This window comes from Podarcis filfolensis (genome assembly GCF_964270895.1).
Source record: "Podarcis filfolensis genome assembly, chromosome: 6".
Lineage (NCBI taxonomy): Eukaryota > Metazoa > Chordata > Lepidosauria > Squamata > Lacertidae > Podarcis > Podarcis filfolensis.
The window spans coordinates 60,593,843-60,614,359 of NC_139609.1; the positions used below are offsets into that span (position 1 = coordinate 60,593,843).

At 42.4% G+C, this 20,517-nt stretch overlaps 1 protein-coding gene across 1 annotated transcript in view; it reads left to right on the top strand.

The window, feature by feature from the left end:
• Positions 1-13,347, top strand: part of MAPKAPK2 (MAPK activated protein kinase 2) — an 81,772-nt gene extending 68,425 nt beyond the window's left edge. Inside the window, exons 4-10 of the mRNA XM_083617153.1 lie at positions 1,542-1,621; positions 5,650-5,776; positions 7,030-7,105; positions 8,973-9,097; positions 10,252-10,337; positions 10,783-10,863; positions 11,376-13,347. Coding sequence (XP_083473279.1) covers positions 1,542-1,621; positions 5,650-5,776; positions 7,030-7,105; positions 8,973-9,097; positions 10,252-10,337; positions 10,783-10,863; positions 11,376-11,519 — 719 coding nt within the window. The 3' untranslated portion in view covers positions 11,520-13,347. The remainder of the gene's footprint in view (positions 1-1,541; positions 1,622-5,649; positions 5,777-7,029; positions 7,106-8,972; positions 9,098-10,251; positions 10,338-10,782; positions 10,864-11,375) is intronic.
• Positions 13,348-20,517: the final 7,170 nt, after the last annotated feature.

A 20,517-nucleotide genomic window follows, 5' to 3' on the forward strand; every position in this document is an offset into this window, starting at 1 on the left:
GAAATATTGGAACAAGAAGGAGACAAATTGAAATTGCAGAGTTTTGAGAAATTAAAAGATAAAGTGCGAGACTGGCTTCATTATTATCAAATAAGAGATGCCTATAATTTGGATAAAAAAATTGGCTTCCAGGTGGAAAAATCAAAATTGGAAACAGAACTGTTAGATCCCAAAACTAAGATACTTTCAAGAATGTATAACTTGCTGTTAAAATGGAATACGCAGGATGAAACGGTTAAATCTGCAATGATTAAATGGGCACAAGATATTGGTCATAACATTATGTTTGCTGACTGGGAACAGTTGTGGACCACCGGTATGAAATTTATGGCATGTAATGCCTTAAGAGAGAATATTATGAAAATGATATATAGGTGGTACATGACACCAGTCAAGCTTGCAAAAATATATCATTTGCCTGATAACAAATGTTGGAAATGTAAAGAAAATGAAGGTACATTCTTTCACCTTTGGTGGACATGCCCAAAGATTAAGGCTTTCTGGGAGATGATCTATAATGAAATGAAAAAGGTATTTAAATATACCTTCCTGAAGAAACCAGAGGCCTTTCTCCTGGGCATAGTCGGCCAATTGGTGCCAAAGAAGGACAGAACTTAATCTTTATGTACGCAACAACAGCAGCAAGAATACTGATTGCAAAGTATTGGAAGACACAAGATTTACCCACCCTGGAAGAGTGGCAGATGAAGGTGATGGACTATATGGAACTGGCGGAAATGACTGGCAGAATCCGAGACCAGGGAGAAGAGTTGGTGGAAGAAGATTGGAAGAAATTTAAAGACTATCTACAGAAATATTGTAAAATTAATGAATGTTAAAATGATGATTGGATTGAATAGGGGGTATTAGCAACAAAGTTAATAAGAATATGCAAAAATGAATTGATAATGGATGAAAATATAGAGTTATAATATGTTAAGATATAGAGTTAAGATAAATGAAAGAGGGTAAGGATTTGCTGATTTGATTATCTAAGTGGGAATATAAAAAGGGGAGGTGTGAGGAGGTCAAGGAAACAAGTTAATGAGCATAAAGTTATAAAAAAGGGATTTGTTTTTAATTCTCTTTTACCTATTCGTTTTTTGTATATTGTATTTTTATTTGTATTTTTTCTTTTTTATGTATTTTTTAGGTTTTCTTTTTTTTATTTTGTTCTTTTCATATGTTCTTTTTTGTATTTTGTAAACTGATGTTTTTGTAAAATTCCAATAAATATTATATGGAAAAAAAGAGGAATGTGGTGCCATGTTCTCTTGCTAACAGCACCCAGTGATGTGGAAGAAAGGTGGGGAAACATCAAGGTGGGTGGGTAAGTTATGTAGGTGCTGTGGTGGAGAAGAGGAGGACCACACCATGGGACAGCATCAGCTTCATGTTCTTCGTAACATTTGTTTCTGCTCTGAAACCTGACCAGTAATGTTGTTTGTTCCCTCTAACTCCTTGTAATCTGTGTATTATGTGGCGGTTGCCTCTTTGGCTGCAGAGTAAAATGACCCGCTTTGTTTTCTTATCTTCCCCAGAGGCTTCTGAAATAATGAAGAGCATCGGAGAAGCCATTCAGTATTTACACTCAATCAACATTGCACACCGGGATGTTAAGGTACTCTTCTTCTTTTTAATATAATTTTTAATGGTTTTTACACATTTTTCCCAAACATAACATCCCATTTTAAACAACATAACAAACCTTTGGCTATCACAGCCTAGGACTTCCATCAACCTCGACTCCACACAAGACACCTATTTCCAAAGACTCTGACCAAACGAAGTTGTCCCTAAGGTCCAGACACAATGCTGTTCATATCACTTGGCCTTGTGTGGTGGTGGTTTTGAGTGCATAACCAGCATGGCAAAAGGTGTCCTGATTAGGACCATGGTAAGGAGGAGGATTTAACTATTTGCCCCTGCCATGGTTCTTATTCAAATTGCTCTAGCCTCCCAGCTCCTGAAATTCATTGTTATGCCAATGTGAGCTTTCTTCTGGTTGCAAATTGAAGGCACTGGCGGACTGGGAGATTGGGACTAGCGCCATGGCAGGAGCAAAGAGTTAATTCCCCCTTTCCTCACATGCCTTGAGCCCAGTCTGGCTCCCCCCAATACACTGGCTATTTATTAGGGGGAAACTCTGGAAAGCCAAATGTCATGTCTAATTTGTTATGTCAAATAATTTCATGTCCAGTTTGACCCTAAAAATCTGGGGTCATGCATGTGTAGTGGTTTGGTGGGAGTAAGATTGAATTATTTCATTGCAACCAATCCTTACACTTCACGTGATGAGTGTAATTCATGTGGTACCAGCAGTAAAATGCAAGCAGCAGATGGCTTCTGGAATAGTACTAAATTTGATTTAGGAGGTCTAACATTTAATTGAACAGTGGCATAAAACAAATACTACCTACCTCTGATATCAGCAGTGTCTGCCAGCAAAGGAGGAAATATTCCTTTATTTTTATGATTTGAAAGCATCCTGAGAATATGTAGATTCAAACCCACCCTTCCACCCACACACCCTTCCACCTGTGTTGGTCTCTGAAAGAGGACCCCCTTCATCTTCTCAGTGACCAGTACTGGCAGCCATTGGTAGAGAGTGCTGTAGAACTCTCTTATCCCCTTGCCCTACTCAACTGTTCTGGTCAAGAGAGACCTGCCCTGCTGCATCTCAACCGTTCATGAACTGTGAAAGTTAATGGAACTTATTTGAATGCCTACATAATCCCCTTTCATGCTAACTCATGGAGGGCAGAATGGGATGCCTCCTGGCTCCGCCTCCAGTGTCTGTACGTTGAGTGTGGGCATCTGTGAACAGGTGCCCTGTGCATTACAAGCTGCACCTAGATGCTCTATCAAAAGGGACTCCTTGTGACTATGCACAAGCAGTTGTTCACATATACAGAAATTAATGCTTAAGGTAAAGGACCCCTGGACAGTTAAGTCCAGTCAAAGGCGACTCTCGGGTTGCGGCGCTAATCTTGCTTTCAGGCCGAGGGAGCCAGCGTTTGTTCACAGACAGCTTTCCAGGTCATGTGGCCAGCATGACTAAACTGCTTCTGGTGCAACGGGACACTGTGACAGAACCAGAGTGCACAGAAATGCTGTTTACCTTACCATTGCAGTGGTACCTATTTATCTACTTGCACTGGTGTGCTTTCGAACTGCTAGGTTGGCAGGAGCTGGGACGGAGCAATAGGAGCTCACCCCATCACGGGGATTTGAACCGCCGACCTTCCGATTAGCAAGCCCAAGAGGCTCAGTGGTTTAGACCACAACGCCACCCATGCTTTATGAGTGGATGGTGAGGGCACATGTTTGTCTGTGCTAGTTTAAATAGGCAGCCCTTGCTTGCTTGTCATGTTAACAGAGAGGGCAAAGCAAGGGTAGCATATTTAAATCAGAGCAACCCCAGTTTAATTCCTGAAGAGATTGTGGGTAAAATTAATAGCTCCAGCGTAATTGCACTAGGTTCATGTAGGCAGGTGCTCTGAAAGAATCTTCTCTGGATGTGGTTTTCAGCTAAGCAGGGACACATGAACAAAGTCTAGAATGCAACCACACTGAGGAATAGCAATTGTGCAGCTCAGCATGGTAAGGGAAAGCTAATGAATTCCTGGAAGAATGCTAATTTGGTTAGGTGGTTCCTTTTGTATAGAACCCACCCCCCAGGATATTTGGACTAAGAATCCTTGTTAACAGAAGGGGCTCCCAAGCATGTTTTTTTAAAAAATAAAAGGTAGATTCTTTGTTAGATTTAGGATGAGGCTGGAAAAATCCAATTGTTGTAATTATAATCCACTCCCCCTGAGGCAATAGGATGGGCTTGAAAATGTTTCCCTTTCCCTGCCTGTTACATAATTCTACATCACCTGCCAGCACATTCTTTCTCTCCTAAGTGACGAAATTTCAAGTCCTCAAAGTCTATGGAACCGTATTTTTAGTCTTGTTCTTTTTGGCTCTTCTCTTTTATGGAGATGCAGGAACAGACGCATGTTATTTAGATAATGAATATCAAGAAGGGGGTATTCATGTGGACAACTTGAGCCTTGGTTTCACTGCACCACTGCTGAAACATCTAAAAAATAACACACACACACACCCCGCTGAACAGGGATCTGGTTGTTTGGCGTCACAATCTGTAGCTGTGAATAGTGAAAACAGAGCTCTAGATACATATTGGCTCTCGCCAATGCACACACATGCCTGCTGTGGATCTTGATCTATATTATTAATATTCAAGGTGCAAAGTATATGTTGATCATTTTATGCTTTCTGAAACAAAATATATACTTGCATACACTGATAGAAGTTGAGGTGTGGGTGGATATACACTCTCAAGTGTGAAGGGTAGTTTTAGGTTCCCTCCCCCATATATCTTTTCAATCTAAGCCGTTCACATTCTGGTTTACTCTTGCTGCTACTACTACTACTACTACTACTACTACTACTACTACTACTACACACACACACACACACAGAGAGAGAGAGAGAGAGAGAGAGAGAGAGAGAGAGAGAGAGAGAGAGATTTGCAATACTCAAATTCAAATACACACACACACTCCATTAACATGCCACTTGCATAGACCCAAAGATTTTTACATACCGACCATGTTCCCACCTAAGGCAAAACCATAGTTTAGCGGTCTGTGGCTGAGCCTGAATGAGCCACAGGGAAGCAGCTGGAGGACTTCAACAGGTATGTGTAGCGGTTTTTCAATGAGGCTCATCCATTTAACACTAAAACATGGTTAGATGTCAAAATCGAAAACTCTCTGTAATGCTGCCTACTCCCTTCGTGGCTGAACTCCTGCCCACCAAAAGTTCACAACCTTAAGCTTTGTGCTAATAAACATTACATAACATTTCATTCGCTGAACAAATGGGCTAGGGAACGTTGCATTTCAATAAACTGGTCAAGAGCCTTGTGGCCAACACTTATAAAGAGTTCAGAGACTATGTTTACTTCAGGTATTTATTTAATTTGGGAGGGTAAATTGGCAATACCACCATTTCCCCTGTAAATATGTGTTTAATTCCTCTGTTCCTCTATAAATCCCTCTAATGTCCTAGTCTCTGCTGTAAAAGACTCTCTGAAGCTTTGACCTTGCAAATATGAAACGCATCATGTCTTGAGGACTGCAAATAAACTCAGTAGCATAAGCATTATAGGGAATTGTCAATATAATCTGGATCATATACCTAATGTACACAGATGTGTAATGGCATCTGCATAATTGCAGCTATTGAGAGGGCCTTTTCAGTTGGGGATGCTTGCCTGTCACTATCATGCCTTTCTAGCACCAGGAAAAGACTGTTTTCATTCCCCCAGGTCTTTTAAAAATTCATTTGGATTGTTTTCACTTGCCCCTGTTAATGCTGTTGTTTCTTAGTCTGTTCCTGTTTTTTATTCATAGCTGTGCTTCACTTTTCTACTGTCTTTAAATGTCTTTGAAATGACTGTCAGGCTTCCTTGGGAGTAATGTTTACTGCAGATGCATGAGGAAATGGTATAAATCAATAAGCAAAGGTTAATGGACACCTGATCATTAGTTCTTACCATGTGCCCAGCCTAGGATCTGCAAGGTGGTGCAAAATATAGTTTTCTCTTAAGCTGGTTTTGCTTATTATGTCTTGCAGCCAGAAAACCTCCTATACACCTCAAAAAGGCCCAACGCTGTATTAAAACTCACCGACTTTGGATTTGCTAAAGAAACCACCACACATAACTCTCTAGCTACACCATGCTACACACCATACTATGTGGGTAAGTAAACCATTGGAGAGCATCACCCGCTTCTGAGACATAAGAATTGCAACCTCCAGCACCTCTCTTTTTCATAGAAATAGTGATGGTGAGCTTCAGGGCACATGTACACTGCTGTTGCGTTTTGTAATAAGAGCAGGGATGGGTTTTTCAAGATTTTCAAGCAAGCAGCCCAATCATTTTATTTCATTTGCTACATCATTTAAACTAAATGGCATCTCTCTCAAGTTTTAAAACCTCAGCACTGGGCTGCAGCTGATTGGGCAAACAGGTGAGCATGCTTCAAAAGCTGGTCTCTATGTGCTTCCAATAGATTGCTTGAGCTGCCTACTTAGTATTCTGGAAAGAAAAGGGATTGGCACAGGGTGAAACCTTTAACAAAAGCAGCCAACACAGGTGTCACTATCATGTGGCGACCAGATTGAGGTTGTGCAGGTGACCCCCCTCATCCTATAACAGTTTCTGGCCTGGGAAAAAGTTGGGAAATTATTATTATTATTATTATTATTAGTTTGGGGATTTAGTTCTGGTCCATTTTTAAATGGAAGAGAGAAAAGCAATGCATCATTCAGTTTCAAAGGCTAAGACCTCTGGTCACTTTTAAACGCCGTATTAGCCTGAATATAAGTCTCACTTTCCCCCCAAATTCCGACCTTGAAAAGTTAAAGTGTGGGTTATATTCGCGACCTTACAGTATGCAGCCAGGAGTGTGAGGCAAACAGCAGCAGGAGCGTGGCAAAGCGGTGCCCGCCCCACATGTAGTCCCCCGTCCTCTCCCCCAAGGCCAGGAAGGGAGAGAGCGAGGAAGGGAAAAGGCTGCCAGCAATGCAGCGTGGCTACCCCCCCCCCCCCCAGTATGCAGCCAGAAGCAACGAGGAAGGGAGCCGCTTATATTCCGGTATTTTTTCTTTTTCCCTCCTCCCTCCAATTTTAAATGTGCAGCTTATATTCGGGCCAATACAGTACTTTTCTGGGACCCTTTAATGTCCTTCGCTGGCAGTTTTATAAATGTTCTATGGCAAACAGCCTTGGTGTCAGAGGTTTTCCCATGAACTGAGAACTAATATCAAGTGCCAGGTAAACTGTATCCAAACAGCATATTATTTTGCAAGTGTACTCCAGGCACAGTTCCAAGGGTAATAAGCTCCCCAGAGAGGGGGACAGCCTGTCCTCTTGAAGTGTAAATGTCTGAAAATTGTACTGATAGCATGTGTGACAAAGTTGACTTTGCATTTTGTTTTCATCTCCTTTAGCTCCAGAAGTACTAGGCCCAGAGAAATATGATAAGTCCTGCGATATGTGGTCCCTTGGTGTCATCATGTATATTTTGTAAGTCTATTCTTCTGCACTGTACTGTATGGCACAGTTAGTTGCTTTGTATATTCTCCTCTGTGTGTACTTGCTCCTGGCAGGATTCAATAAAGTTCCAAAGTTAGGGATGTTCAGTCTTCTTCTGGGATATTCTCGAGCCAGTTAACTGTGCTTCCGGCATGTTCTGTTTATTGAGTCATTGAGGAAGATCCTTTGTCAATATCAAGGAAAAAAGCACAGATTATGCTGGCTGATTCAACACACTTTAGGAACAAGCCCTAGGCGGTAGAAATAAAATTGGATGCATTGATTGTGGGGAAGATGAAATTGGGAATATTTGCCAAGGCCGCTGCCAGAGGAGGAAAATACCCTGCCTCCCTTGACTGCAAGACGAGCGGCAAAGCGGTGGAGGCAGAGGAAGAAGGAATCCAGTTCTCATGCCTGCAGAAAGGAGGAGAGAGGCAGGCAGAAGCTGCAGTTTCATTCCACCCATTTTCTTCTGTCTGCATCTCTCTCTGTCTGCCTCCCTCCTCCCTTCTGCCTTAGTCTTTCCTGCAACTGTGCTAGGAAGGCTGTTGCTGCTGGAGCCAAGCTTTTGCAACTGAATTCGTGCAAGAAGCATGCACATGTGATATGATTACGCTGTACTTGGAGCACTGCTTGTTTTATATGCTGAGTCATTGCTAAAATGTTTGTCCCAGTTGGTGAGCTACTAATGCACTGAGACAATGGCTCATAGGATTTAGGCCAGGCATATCCAAAGTCCGTTTCGGGGGCCTAATCTGGCCTGTCGGTCGATTTAATCTGGCCCCCGTGGCAGCATATGTCCTGGGGTAAAATCCTAATAAAGCTCAGCAATTTCAAGCCTGAAAAAAAAGTTCAACAACTTTGGTCGGCCTTCACACATGTTCACGTCATCAAATCTGGCCTTCTTTGAAAAAAGTTTGGGCACCCCTGATTTAGGCAGGTGGTTTGCAGCATGCCACACCTCAAAGTGATTTTAACGTTGAAAGTACCTTGGAACCTGTTTTTCCTAATGTCCTTTTAGTTAGTTTGCTGCTTGGAGCGCATTTGTGCTGAAGAGAAGGGCAGGAAACATGCTAAACAAATGTGTACAAGACAACATGTTTCCTTATCCCACTGATGCTGGTGCTTTCTTGCTGCTCCCTGTATAGCACAGCTGTGCCCTTAACCTGTCTCCCCAGGGCCCTTCATCATCCAGGTTCACAAAAGTTCACAATTCAGCTTTCCATGTTTGCCATGGGGAGTGCTCCATTGCTTTCTGTCAACAAGTGTAACAAGAGGGACCTCAGCTTTTCTCTCCAATATGAGCTGTGGGTCAGGGCTAGTTTCCCAGTGTTGCACTGTGCCTGGAAGTACAGTGGAACTACAGAGATGATTCCCCAGGTCCAATAAGCATAAAGATCAGAGATAAGTCTCTGTTTGCTCTTTGATAGTAAACAGCAGGAGCAGGGTGTTCTCTCTGATGTTAGGACTGTGGTCTCACAGCACTAAGGTGGAAGATCAGGAAAATGCTGCCAGCCCTGTGACAACTTCCTGTTCAGAGAGTGAGCACAGAGTTATCTCTCATCTTAGCACTGTATTGTTTAGATTGGAGATAACAGATGCCAAGTGACTGACAGATAGGCGTGGTTTGCCAAAAATGGCCTCACAGGCCTAAGGCAGAGAGGCCTAGCAAACCTAACTTAGAGCCTTAGGCTAGAGGTTCCCCACTGCTGTAGTGGACTCTCTTACCTGACAGCCTTTTATAGTACAAACAATAAAAATGATACCATTTTTTGGGGGGAAGCACATTAGATCAGTTTGGCATTCAAAATGGACTTCTCTTCTACATGTCATTTCTCTATTTTTCTCTTTTGCCCAGGTTGTGTGGGTACCCCCCTTTCTATTCCAACCATGGTCTGGCCATTTCTCCGGGCATGAAGAAACGGATCCGGATGGGTCAGTACGAATTTCCCAACCCAGAGTGGTCAGAAGTATCTGAGGAAGGTAAATGTTTGTGAACAGAAGCTGCTATTCTCCTTTGAAAGGGAAAATGGGATTTCAAAACCTGAAAAAATGTGATTCTCTGGGCTAGGGTTGGCTAACCTGTGGCCTTCCAGATGTTGTTGGAATACAACCCCCAACATTACCCACCCCTGCACTAACCTTATTCATTCCTTGGCTCTCTTGCCTTTCATGAGTGGCCTTTTTACTCATGACTAGGCTATGGCTCAAGAGGAGGCCTTGCTCTGGTTCAGAGAAATTGTTCTGGGCCACCATAGCTGGAGTGTTTTGCTGGCAGGGAAGAAAAAGTGCCTGCTGCCCCCATAGCATGGCTTCTGTTAAGTTGTGGGTGAACATATCAGACAACACAGCGATTCTTCAAACAGCTCTTGTTTATTCAAAAGCCAGAACAGAACTGAACTGAAGGGTTCAGTCAGCCTGCTTATATAGAGCTCCAGTACAATGTAACTGTAACAATTTTCTAAAACTATCCAATCACTGAACGTCACTTTCGATCCCTTATTTGCATAACTATTTACAGTATCCCCCTGCTGGCCCAGGGTGAGAACTTCAGTACATAACAGCTTTTGCTTTTCCTTTGCCCTGCCTTTCTCTTCTTCCTTTTCCTTCCTTCCCCTACGGGATTCTGCTCCTGTGTTTGGAGGCTTTGGCAAGGTGAGGGTTCCCCCTGGACCTCCACACCCTAACAGCCCATGGCCAGTTTGACTCTCCCCACTCCCTTTGTTATCTTGTGCATGCATGATATAAAAAGGTTGCAACATGGAGAGTGGGAAAATGAATAAAAATAAACACTCCATCCCCCCCAAAAGGCCAGGCCCCACAATGTCACACATGACAATTCTTTCAAGTACATTACTCATCATATGTACTAAAATTAATTAGTATTAAGAGTCCTCAGAGTACTTTTCATGTGTTATCTCCACAAGCAACGTATTTGCTCAGGAGAAGTCCCTTCAGGTTTTTATATGAGTCAAAGCATGTTCTCCTTAAAATAGACCCATCCCTTTGTGTACATTGTCTCTCCTTTTGCCGTGCAAGCTTCAGGATTTCTGCAACATCTGAAGAGAGCTTTGGAATGAGGTGGCGAGACACAGTATGTGTTGTTGTTAATGCTGTTGCCTTTCCTCCACCTTCAGTTAAGCAGCTGATCCGGAATTTGCTGAAGACGGATCCAACCCAGCGAATGACTATAATGGAGTTCATGAATCACCCTTGGATCATGGTAAGAATCCACCTGTCATTTCTCAGGAAGAAAAACTGGCGCAGAAGCCTAGGCTGAGAAACAGGAGTGCAGGGAGTCTGAGGTAGCTTTATAGATAGAGGGGAAACATTTTTCAGCTCAATCGCCAGTTCCATTGTGAGAAAACTCCTGCAGCTGCATGCCAGTAAGGGGGCAGGGGAGAGAGAAGAGAGGCAAAAGTGGATGGGGCCAGAGGGGAAAGTGGGCAGAGCACTGGGTGGAGGCTGTATTCCAGCCATGCAGAAGTCAGAGGCTTCTACAGTACACACACCGCTACATCCGATCAGGCAAGGGGCATGATCACCACCCAGCCAGTCAAAGAAGGACAGAAGAAGTCTTGGCAAGTCCCAAGGACTGGAAAGAGAGTTTCCCAGGCCAGAGGCTCCCCAACCCCTAGACTAAAGCTCCATTTGTCTTCCCTCTGCAGCAATCAATGCAAGTGCCACAAACCCCGCTGCACACTAGCAGAGTTTTGAAAGAAGAGAAAGATCTTTGGGAGGACGTTAAGGTAAGTTGTCTGGAAGTTTCATCTCACACACTGCTAAGCAGCATGGATGAAGGTTATGCAACTCCAGGTGTAAGTGATTGTGAGTCTGTCCATCAGTGCTGCAAGCCACTCCTAGCCTGTACAGTGGAACCTCGGTTTTCGAGCTTCTCAGAAGCCGAACGATTCAGAACCCAAATGCCAAAAACCCGGAAGCTTTCGCTGCGTGTTTTTCCTTTTTTTCCAATGGATTTTGCCAACTGCCCATTGATCCTCGGTTTTCAAACATTTCGGAAGTTGAACAGTCTTCCGCAATGGATTACATTTGAAAACCGAAGTTCCACTGTAGTAGGTAATGCCAGATATGCAGGCTTAAAGGCCCTCCTCACTCTACCACAGCCTGAACTTGGAAGTAGTCTTTTGTGCCCACTGTTAAGTTACAAATAGGATCTTTCCTCTGGATGACAGTAATGCCTGAAGCTAGAATAATTTGGCTAGCCAGATGTTAATTTGTTTCCTCTACCTCACATTTGTAGGAGGAGATGACAAGTGCCTTGGCCACCATGAGAGTGGATTATGAACAAATCAAGATTAAGAAAATCGAAGATTCATCCAACCCGTTGCTTATGAAGAGGCGGAAGAAAGCAAACCCCACTGAACCTACAGCACTCCCCCACTGAGGATTCAGTAGAGCCAAACCTGGTGGTTGTGAAAGCAATAACTATATCTATATATTTTTTAAAACAAATTGGAGATAAAGACTGTCATATCAAACACATGGAATTCAGATCTTTATACCAGACTAGTTTTGTTTTTTTAGCTGCCTCTCGTGGTTCTGACCTTTCTGAGGTCCAGCAGGAGACAGCTGCTCTATGTACAAAACATACTTTTATGTTATTTCCCAGCCCCTGGTCCTGTAGGGAAATATTTCTGGTAATCAGATTTTGTTTGTTTGTTTAGTAACATCCCCCCTTGGTTTTTTTCTCCATCAGAGACACTGAAATTCCTGTGATCACCATTTAAAGGTTAATAATATAAATAAAATATATATAATCTATATTTTTAAAACTACTGTAGAGCTGAAATCAAGATAGCAGTCCTGTGCTGAGTACAGCGGTTGTTATTTTAGCGTTAAAGGCTTTCAGTTTGTGTCGACAACAACAACAAAAGGCCAGGGCTGTTGAAGAATTCCACCTGAAAACAAAGGCACTGACGATACTGTGGTCTTCATTTAACATCAAAAACTGTTCCTTGGCTGATGGACCTTAAATTCAGTTTGGGAAGTTATTGTCCCAAGTACAATAGGGCTCCTTAAACTGAAAGCCTTCTGCCTCTAACTGTGCAATCACAGGATTGACTTCCTCTCACTTGTGTGTTTGTGGATTGTATGTAATAATGTGATAGGATGGATATTGTAAGTATAGGCAGGAAGGCCCTTCTGTATTCTACCTTGAATTTTTGAGGGGTAGTGTGTGGGGAGGATCTATGAAGCACCCAGAATTCAGTTATGATCTCAGGGTTATTTGGGTGGGTGGGAGGGATGGAAAGTAGGTGTTTGTTGAGTGGAGACGTTCATGATTGATCTGTTTCAATAACTGATGCAGCCTTCCTGGAGCACTACATCAGAATATGTCCTGTTGCCCAGTTTCCACCACCATCTTGTGCAGTGTTAAAACTTAAGACCTTGATGCAGTTCTAAAGATCTCATGCTGCAAGGTTGCAGGCTCATATCCTCCACCCCAGCTGTTTTGTTGTGGCTCTTGTTCTGTGTTGCTGTTCACAACCATCCTGATCTTTTACTTTACCAGGAAACTGCAACTATTTGGAGCACATAGCAAAAGGCTCAAATCTGAGATTTGCATCTCATTGGAATATAACTTGGAGCTCATGTGGGACAGAACCTGCCACATGCACACTCTGATATGTGAAGAAAAAACAGAAACAGTACCATAAAAATGAGTCTTTTTTTGATGGATTCCTTAGCATCTTTGGGTGTTGAATAGCCAGTTGGCACAAATGTTAATATGGGAATATGATGATGGGAATTCTGCCTAGAAAACCAAAAAGTCTCAGCTGAAGTTTGAAGGAGGGAATTGACATGTGCTGCAGACTTGGGCACATATGTCTAAAGTCAAGCTCTCTTGAGTCTTACTCTACCTGTACCTTAGGGAAGAAAAGCAGGAAAGTATTCCTTCACGTAAACTTTTGCCTCATTATGCTGGTGGTCAATCCCTTTTTCTGCCTCTTTCTGTATATCTTTAGTCCATGAATGAATATCTTTTGCCACGTTTGTTTCACTGGCATACTAGTGTTTTAAAAACACACACTTTCCCTTTTTTTTTAAAGAAAGGTTTAGCTTTTAGGTGGCATTTTAGACACTGTATGAAATTTTAATTTGTAAAAAAAAATATGTTTTAATTTTTGTTGTTGGTGGTGTCTCATTGCTGGAAAAAAAAATTATTTGCTCTGCTTTTTTCCCATTTTGGATTAAAGACACCCAATACATCAGAGTTTGTGTTTGTGTGATCCATGGTGGGGGGTGGGGGAAGCCAGAACAGGCTTTGCCTCAGAAAGGGCTGGCTATATCTGTGGCACAGACGTGTGATCGAAGAGTTTTCTAGCTGTTATGATTTTAATACAGATCAGCTTTTCACATATAATGAGTTGTGGATTGTACTAAAGACGGCATGCAAGCAGGGAGTTTCAGACATATACCAGCAGTGGCTACTTGGAGAATATTGGCATGGAAGAGCCACATGAAAAGAATCGAGCATCGTATATATGACACTTCAATAATATCTGTTTCAGATATCTACTGCACTATTCAGTTGGGGAGAGTATACGATACTGCCAATGAGAATCTCCTGAGATGGCATTGAGAGAGCAAGGCCTCTGACATTGATCTTAATTCCCAGGCAGACCTAGTGGTGGAACAATGTGCCACTAACTTCAGTCTGCCCCTCCATTGTAGGCTCAGGCTGTATATATGTGTAAATAAACCATATATTGTAGAGTCTCTGCTGTGCCTCATTTCCAAAAGGAAACACGTGCCCTAGGGTAAGCACCTGGAACCTCTGGAATCTCACACCAGAGATTGGAGTGATGTGTTACACTGGTGTCAGAAGTGGGACACTCCCACCCACCCCCCAAAAAAAGATGTATAGAAACTGTTTCATTAAGGGTGCTGGGATTTGTAGCTTTGTGAGAGGGAACTACAGTTCCCAGGATTCTTTGAGGGAAGTTCTGTATTTTAAATGTATGGTGTGCATCTGCTCTATATTGACAGGAAGCCTCCACTAGACAGAGCCAGTTGTCTAGCTCTGGTGCATCCATTGCCCTTAAACTGGCTTTAAGTTAGCATTCTGGGTTTCGAAGAGAGTGCTTCCTGGATTTTGTGACACTGCTTCAGTAATGCTGATGTCACGTGCAGCTTTTAAAATCTGGCCAAGAGATTTTAACATGCGAGCACACAAATAGAAGGGCAAAGGTACCAGACAAATTTAGGCTTTCTCCAGCACATGCATTGTAATTTGGCCTTTGCAACACTTATCGGTATACACACAAAATGTTGTGAAAGCTCGTGTATGGCTGCCATTGGAAAAGACTGTGGCTTGCCAGTATCTTTTTCTGAGCAAACAGCACTGAAATCAGCATTTGTCATTGAGGGCGAATTGTAGAGTTGGAAGCCATGAGTTGAGCAGAGGAATGAAACAGCTCAACTACCTCAACGTGACACAGAAGGAAACCAGAGAAACCTCTTTCTTGCTGTTGAAAACTCAGCATTATAGTTAATTGCATAGGCAGATTTGTATCTTCCAGCAGCTCTGTTGCTTTGTTTTAAAAAAAAATTGGGGGGGAGATGCTGAAGTATATTGCATCAATATAAATTTATTTAATAGCACTTGATGCTATTAAATATCAGCCTATTTTTTGTTGCTTGGACCTTTGTTCCCTTAGAGGCCAATTTATACATTATTTTTGAGCTGGTACTCCACTTATTTTTTTCAACACTTTCATTGCCTTTCCTCAGTATATATATTATTACAGAGGTATTTTATCAACACAACAGATTATAACAAGAGCATAAGAATGAAGCAAACAAAACAAAAATTCACACTTTTGCTCATTTCCACCAGAGTAGCCACAACTGTTATGGCCTTACTGCATTTCAACTCATGCAAAGAAGGCTGCATGCAGTTCATCCAAGAATTTGAGTTACAGTCATTTATTTTGCTAGCTATACCACGCATGAATTGTGGGTAATCTTGTAGAAATCTGTTTCTAAGTGAATTCTATTGAAGAGTGCCAAGTTGGCATAAAAAGAGTCGCGTTTCTTGGCCTCCTTGACTAAGTTTCAGTCAGTGGCTGTACCCCGCTCCCCGCATAATAGCTTTCATGTTGAAAGCGGCTTGTAAGAAAACAGGGACCAAATCAAAAAATACTCAAATGTTTCTATGGGCACATTCTTTCCCATAGCAAGGGTCCCAGGGGGAGGAGAGGAGGAAACCCCATTGTGTTACTGGAAGTCATGGTGCCAGATCCCACTAGTGCAACTATCTAGTTGAATTTGGTCTCATGAGTTAGAATGGTGGCATCCTTGGGGTGGCAACTCTGTTGATGGAAGTAGCAACACACCCTTTTCCTCACACTTTGCTCCTAGCTGAGAGTAAAACAAATATGAAATGGCACTCATTTCTGTGAAGGCATCCCTGTTCAAAGGAACTGTTTTGTCAATGAGTGGGAGGTGGTGAGAATTTGAATGTAGAAGTGAACTTGTTCAGGAGGTTCAGAGTCCAGCTGAATGAGATTCAAAGTTCTCAAGCAAATGGTCCTAGCCATTCTGCTTTGCCAGTGCATTCTGTGGGGAATGTGTAGATGAAGCAGACCCTTTCCCCCAAACCACAGGCCAACTTTGGCAAGCGGTTGAAACCACCCACCTATCAATCACCTAATATCATCATGACATCAGATGAGAGAGAGGTGGGTGGCCCTAGCCACCTGTCAAACTCTGCCTGTCTGGAGGGGGTAAAGAGTTAGCCCACCCGGCCAAAAAGATTCTGCACCCCAGGTTTAAGGTAAGCTATCTAATTGGTTGCTTGTCAGAATTAAGAATTTTGAATTGCAAGCAGGGATCTTATTAAAGTATGGCAAAACATCGACACCATCTTTAACACTGCCTCAGTATGAAAAGGGCTGGAGCTGCAAAAGTGTATGCAGGCTGGGATGGAAAATAAACAACCTCACTGGATGGATTTGCAGTCCGCTGGCACGTGGGGCTTTTTGCATCCAAGCCCCTGTCTGCATGCAATTTGCACAGAACTGACCTCAGAACAGGAAACGGTATGAAACTGTGTTTATAAACAGTGTTTACAAATGCTTGATAGATGTTACAGTGTGTTAATTACCTTCGTTAAGTTATTGGGTTCATGTTGACCTTTAATTCACTTTACAAGAAGCTCCTGGTTTAAAATTTCTACTGAAAACCGGAGGTGATTTCAAAACAATATGTTCCAAGATAAAATGAAGGTGTGATGCCATTTTGCTGCATCATAAGTATAACTGGAAGTCACAGCTAGCTGTGAGATAAATATATCATTTTATGACTGTGTTTGGAACAAGTTGAGCAAAGATGATGCTTTATTTTCACCTAATGACAACGATTACGGACACAACCACCTTCTGTAGGTGGGGAGGAAGGAATATTTATTAGAACACTGATAATGAGTTTTATCAGATGGTACATATGTCTATAAATAACTATGTTCAGGGTTTGTTTGTTTGTTTTACATCATCACCATTTTCCTCCCTAGAAAGACAGATACTTTAGAGACAACTTAACATAGTGTTATGATTATTAGGATTGCTGACTGAGGTCTTTCTCTGAATGCCGCCACTTGCTGAAGTGAGTTATACTTGCAGAAAGGTGCCTTTTCTGTGGTAGCACCCTGGTTTTGAAATTCCCACCCTAGAGGAGATGAATTGGCATTCCAATGTTTTCAGTGCCAGTTTAAGACATGTTTGCCCAGCCATTTTAAAGGGTTTTTAGCTGCTGCCTTTTAGTCTTTACTATTTTATGATGTCTTATGGTTTATTGTATTATCAGATTACAGTGGTACCTCAGCTTACATACGCTTCAGGTTACAGACTCCGCTAAGCCAGAAATAGTACCTCGGGTTAAGACCTTTGCTGCAGGAAGAGAACAGAAATCGCACGGCGGCAGCGGGAGGCCCCATTAGCTAAAGTGGTTAAGAACAGTTTCAGGTTAAGAACAGACCTCCAGAACGAATTCAATTCTTAATCTGAGGTACCACTGTACTTGGATTGGTGGGTAGTTTAGACATTTTTAAACAAAGTGATAATAAGTAAAGTTCAGATAGTACAGCAAAGTTTAGATAGTACAGCACAACAAATATTAAATCACTCTGGAACTAAAACCCATAGGACCAAATGACACATAAGTATGTTTGCTAAACACACACTCACTGTTTGGCTATAAAAATAGACTGTGGGTCTATTTTTTTAAAAAAATCACAACGTAATCCTAATCATGGGATGCGAGTGGCGCTGTGGGTTAAACCACAGAGCCTAGGACTTGCCGATCAGAAGGTTGGCGGTTCAAATCCCCGCGACGGGGTGAGCTCCCGTTGCTCAGTCCCTGCTCCTGCCAACCTAGCACTTCAAAAGCACGTCAAAGTGTAAGTAGATAAACAGGTACCGCTCCGGTGGGAAGGTAAACGGCATTTCCGTGTGCTGCTCTCATTCGCCAGAAGCAGCTTAGTCATGCTGGCCACATGACCCAGAAGCTGTATGCCGGCTCCCTCGGCCAATAAAGCGAGATGAGCACCGCAACCCCAGACTCGGTCATGACTGGACCTAATGGTCAGGGATCCCTTTACCTTTACCTTTAATCCTAACCATGCATACTCAGAAGCAGACATTAATTCAATGGACCTTACTCTCATGTAAGTGGGGGTTAGGATCACAGCCTAAATGGATGGGAGACAGGAGTAAAATACTCCCCCTCTACTGCCTGCTTCGCTGCGCTGCACACTTTAATTCCCCACTCCCAGTCTATCTCCAGTGGCAAAAGTGAGTCTACTGGGAATAAAGTCCTCAGAGTAGGGAGGAGAGAGCGGGTGCCAGGTTTACTCCTATTCCCTGTGTTCTATTTAGTAATGGAAATATACCCAAACCAGCAAGCACATGTTTAGCAGACATCAAGACTTCTGGTTTTTCAACAACTCCATTTGGATACATACAAATGTATCCCAAAAGAAAGTAAATGGAGGCTACTCCTCTACTAGAGTATTAGTGCAGCCCAACACCTCTTTTCTCTACCCTTTCGCCTTCCTTCCTACACTCCTGGCGCCTTCATTACACATCTTTAGGTGACAGGTGAAAACTCTTCAACCAGGCATTGGGCTGATGAACATTCTATGGGCTTTAAAATGTGTCTGTGGGAGGGGAGGTTATTGGTTTGCTTGGCTTTTGTTTTATCAAGTATTTTGTATTTTCATTTTGTATTTTTAGCTTGTGAACTGCCCCTGTGATCTTCAGATGAAGGGTGGCATACAAATTTAATAAATAATAATAATTCCAGTTCTTAACAAACCTACTTATTTGATAATGCACAATGAGTTCTTCATTCGCACCATAACTATCGTTTTAAAAATTATAAGTTGTCTTTCCAGCGCTCAAGGTAGCATACAGAGACCACTGCTTCGCACTGAGCAGGAAAAAATTCTCACTGATGCCACTTTAGAATAATTGATTGAAACCATGGGGAAAAGCCATAGCTCAGTGGCACCACATCTGCTTTGCATCCTGAAAGGCAATTCCTGGCATCTTCAGGTAAGGCCCAGAGACCCCTGCCTGAAACCCTGGAGAACTATTGCCAGTCAGTTCCGACATTGCTGAGCTAGATGGACCAATGGCTGGGCTCAGAATAATGTAGCTTCCTATGTTCCTATGCTTCCTATCCATAACCTGCTTTTCCCCATCCAAGTACTAACCAGGCCTGATCCTGCTTAGCTTCCGAGATCAGACGAGATCGGGCGTGTTCAGGGTAGTATGGCCATAGACTCATAACCTGCTTTTTAGCCAAAAAAGACCTCAAAGTGGTGTACAAAAACAAACAAACACAGTAGTAAGGTGGCCATTGCCCTCAGGCCTACAGTCAAAAGGATGTGAAAAAAGTTGTCATCCATAATCAGCATATTTTTATTTGGCCTAAATTCTCTCCCAGTTAAAAATATTCCCCATGAAAGGCAGAAGTGGTAGCCAGCTAGTTTGATGAGAGAAGTCTGTGGTCTTCTCTGATGCTGTTTGTTTATGGTGTTATATAACTAACACCGTCATATAGACTCAGGCCAACTCATATTTTAAATTCCAAACCACAATAGCATGTGATATTGGGAAGTAAAATCAAATGCTTCCCCATCATACATATATAGTGGCGGCAGTTTTCCCCACCCTAAACTAACCAGAGGGCTTATGGAAGAATTTACTGTATTTTTCCGTGTATAAGATGCCCCCATGTATAAAACGCCCCCTATTTTGGGGGACTCCAAATTAAGAAAACACCCCTCAGCACTACCCGTGTATAAGACGAGCCCCAATTTTAAACCCAATTTTTTGCTTTAAAAAAACCTAGTCTTATACATGGAAAAATACGATACATCAATAAATGTTTATTAGATTAACAACTTTAGTTTTCAACAGAATCCTCTAAATTCTCAGTACTTGCACCAGTTTCTTGTTTGCATATGGCTGATGCAATTCCAGGTAAAATTGTTGCAAATACATTTTGTCTATAAGCAGTACCTTTGCTTGTTGCTGTGATGGCAGATGGTTGTCAAATTTTGTCTGATGCTATCTAATGTAAATCACGTTGCATAGTTTTTGAGAAAGATGACCAAGTGTTTTAATACATAGCACCAGTGCTATTTTTCCAGAAAAAGAGGTGCCAGAACTCATCATGAACACCTCCCTTGTTCTCTTATATAATGGCAATGGGGCTCACTAATTACTACAGATTTTCTAATCTTGAAATGTTTGCCAAAGCTATTTGGATGTTAATCTAGATTAGTTGATGAGCATTTTAGGAGTGACCAGCTGACATGTGATCGCCAATGTGCAGGTCCTTTTGGACCCAGAAGAGGGTGTAACACGGGCATAAGGGGAAGGGGCATAAGGGGGTGGGACATGCTTATGAATGTTCTGCTAATGTGTGCGAGGGCCAAGAACGGAACCCCTACATGAAATGGTCACCACCTCTGTATGGAAATATGCCGTTTAAACACAATGGGCCTAGCCTAAAAATTGCTCTGCTAGCCAGTGTGAACACGATGGCACTCGCTTACTGCTTTATCTAACAACATCAGTACAACACTGTTCCAGGAACATTCACCAGCACCAATATGCCAAGACAAATAATGAGTTACTAACCGGAAGTTGGCAGAAAGAGACAGTTAAAAGATATGCGACTAAAAGCTTGCATACGTTACAATACTGCGCCTTAGCTCTCGTTCCTTGGCCTGCTCTAAATTCTGAATGCATGGCAAAATGATTGTTGTAACAGCTTCACCCTGTGCTCTGATTTCCATCTAGCACATGATGAATTATATGGGGAAAAGTCCCCAGGGCCCAGATTAAACTGCTGTAATCTGGTGCACTAGC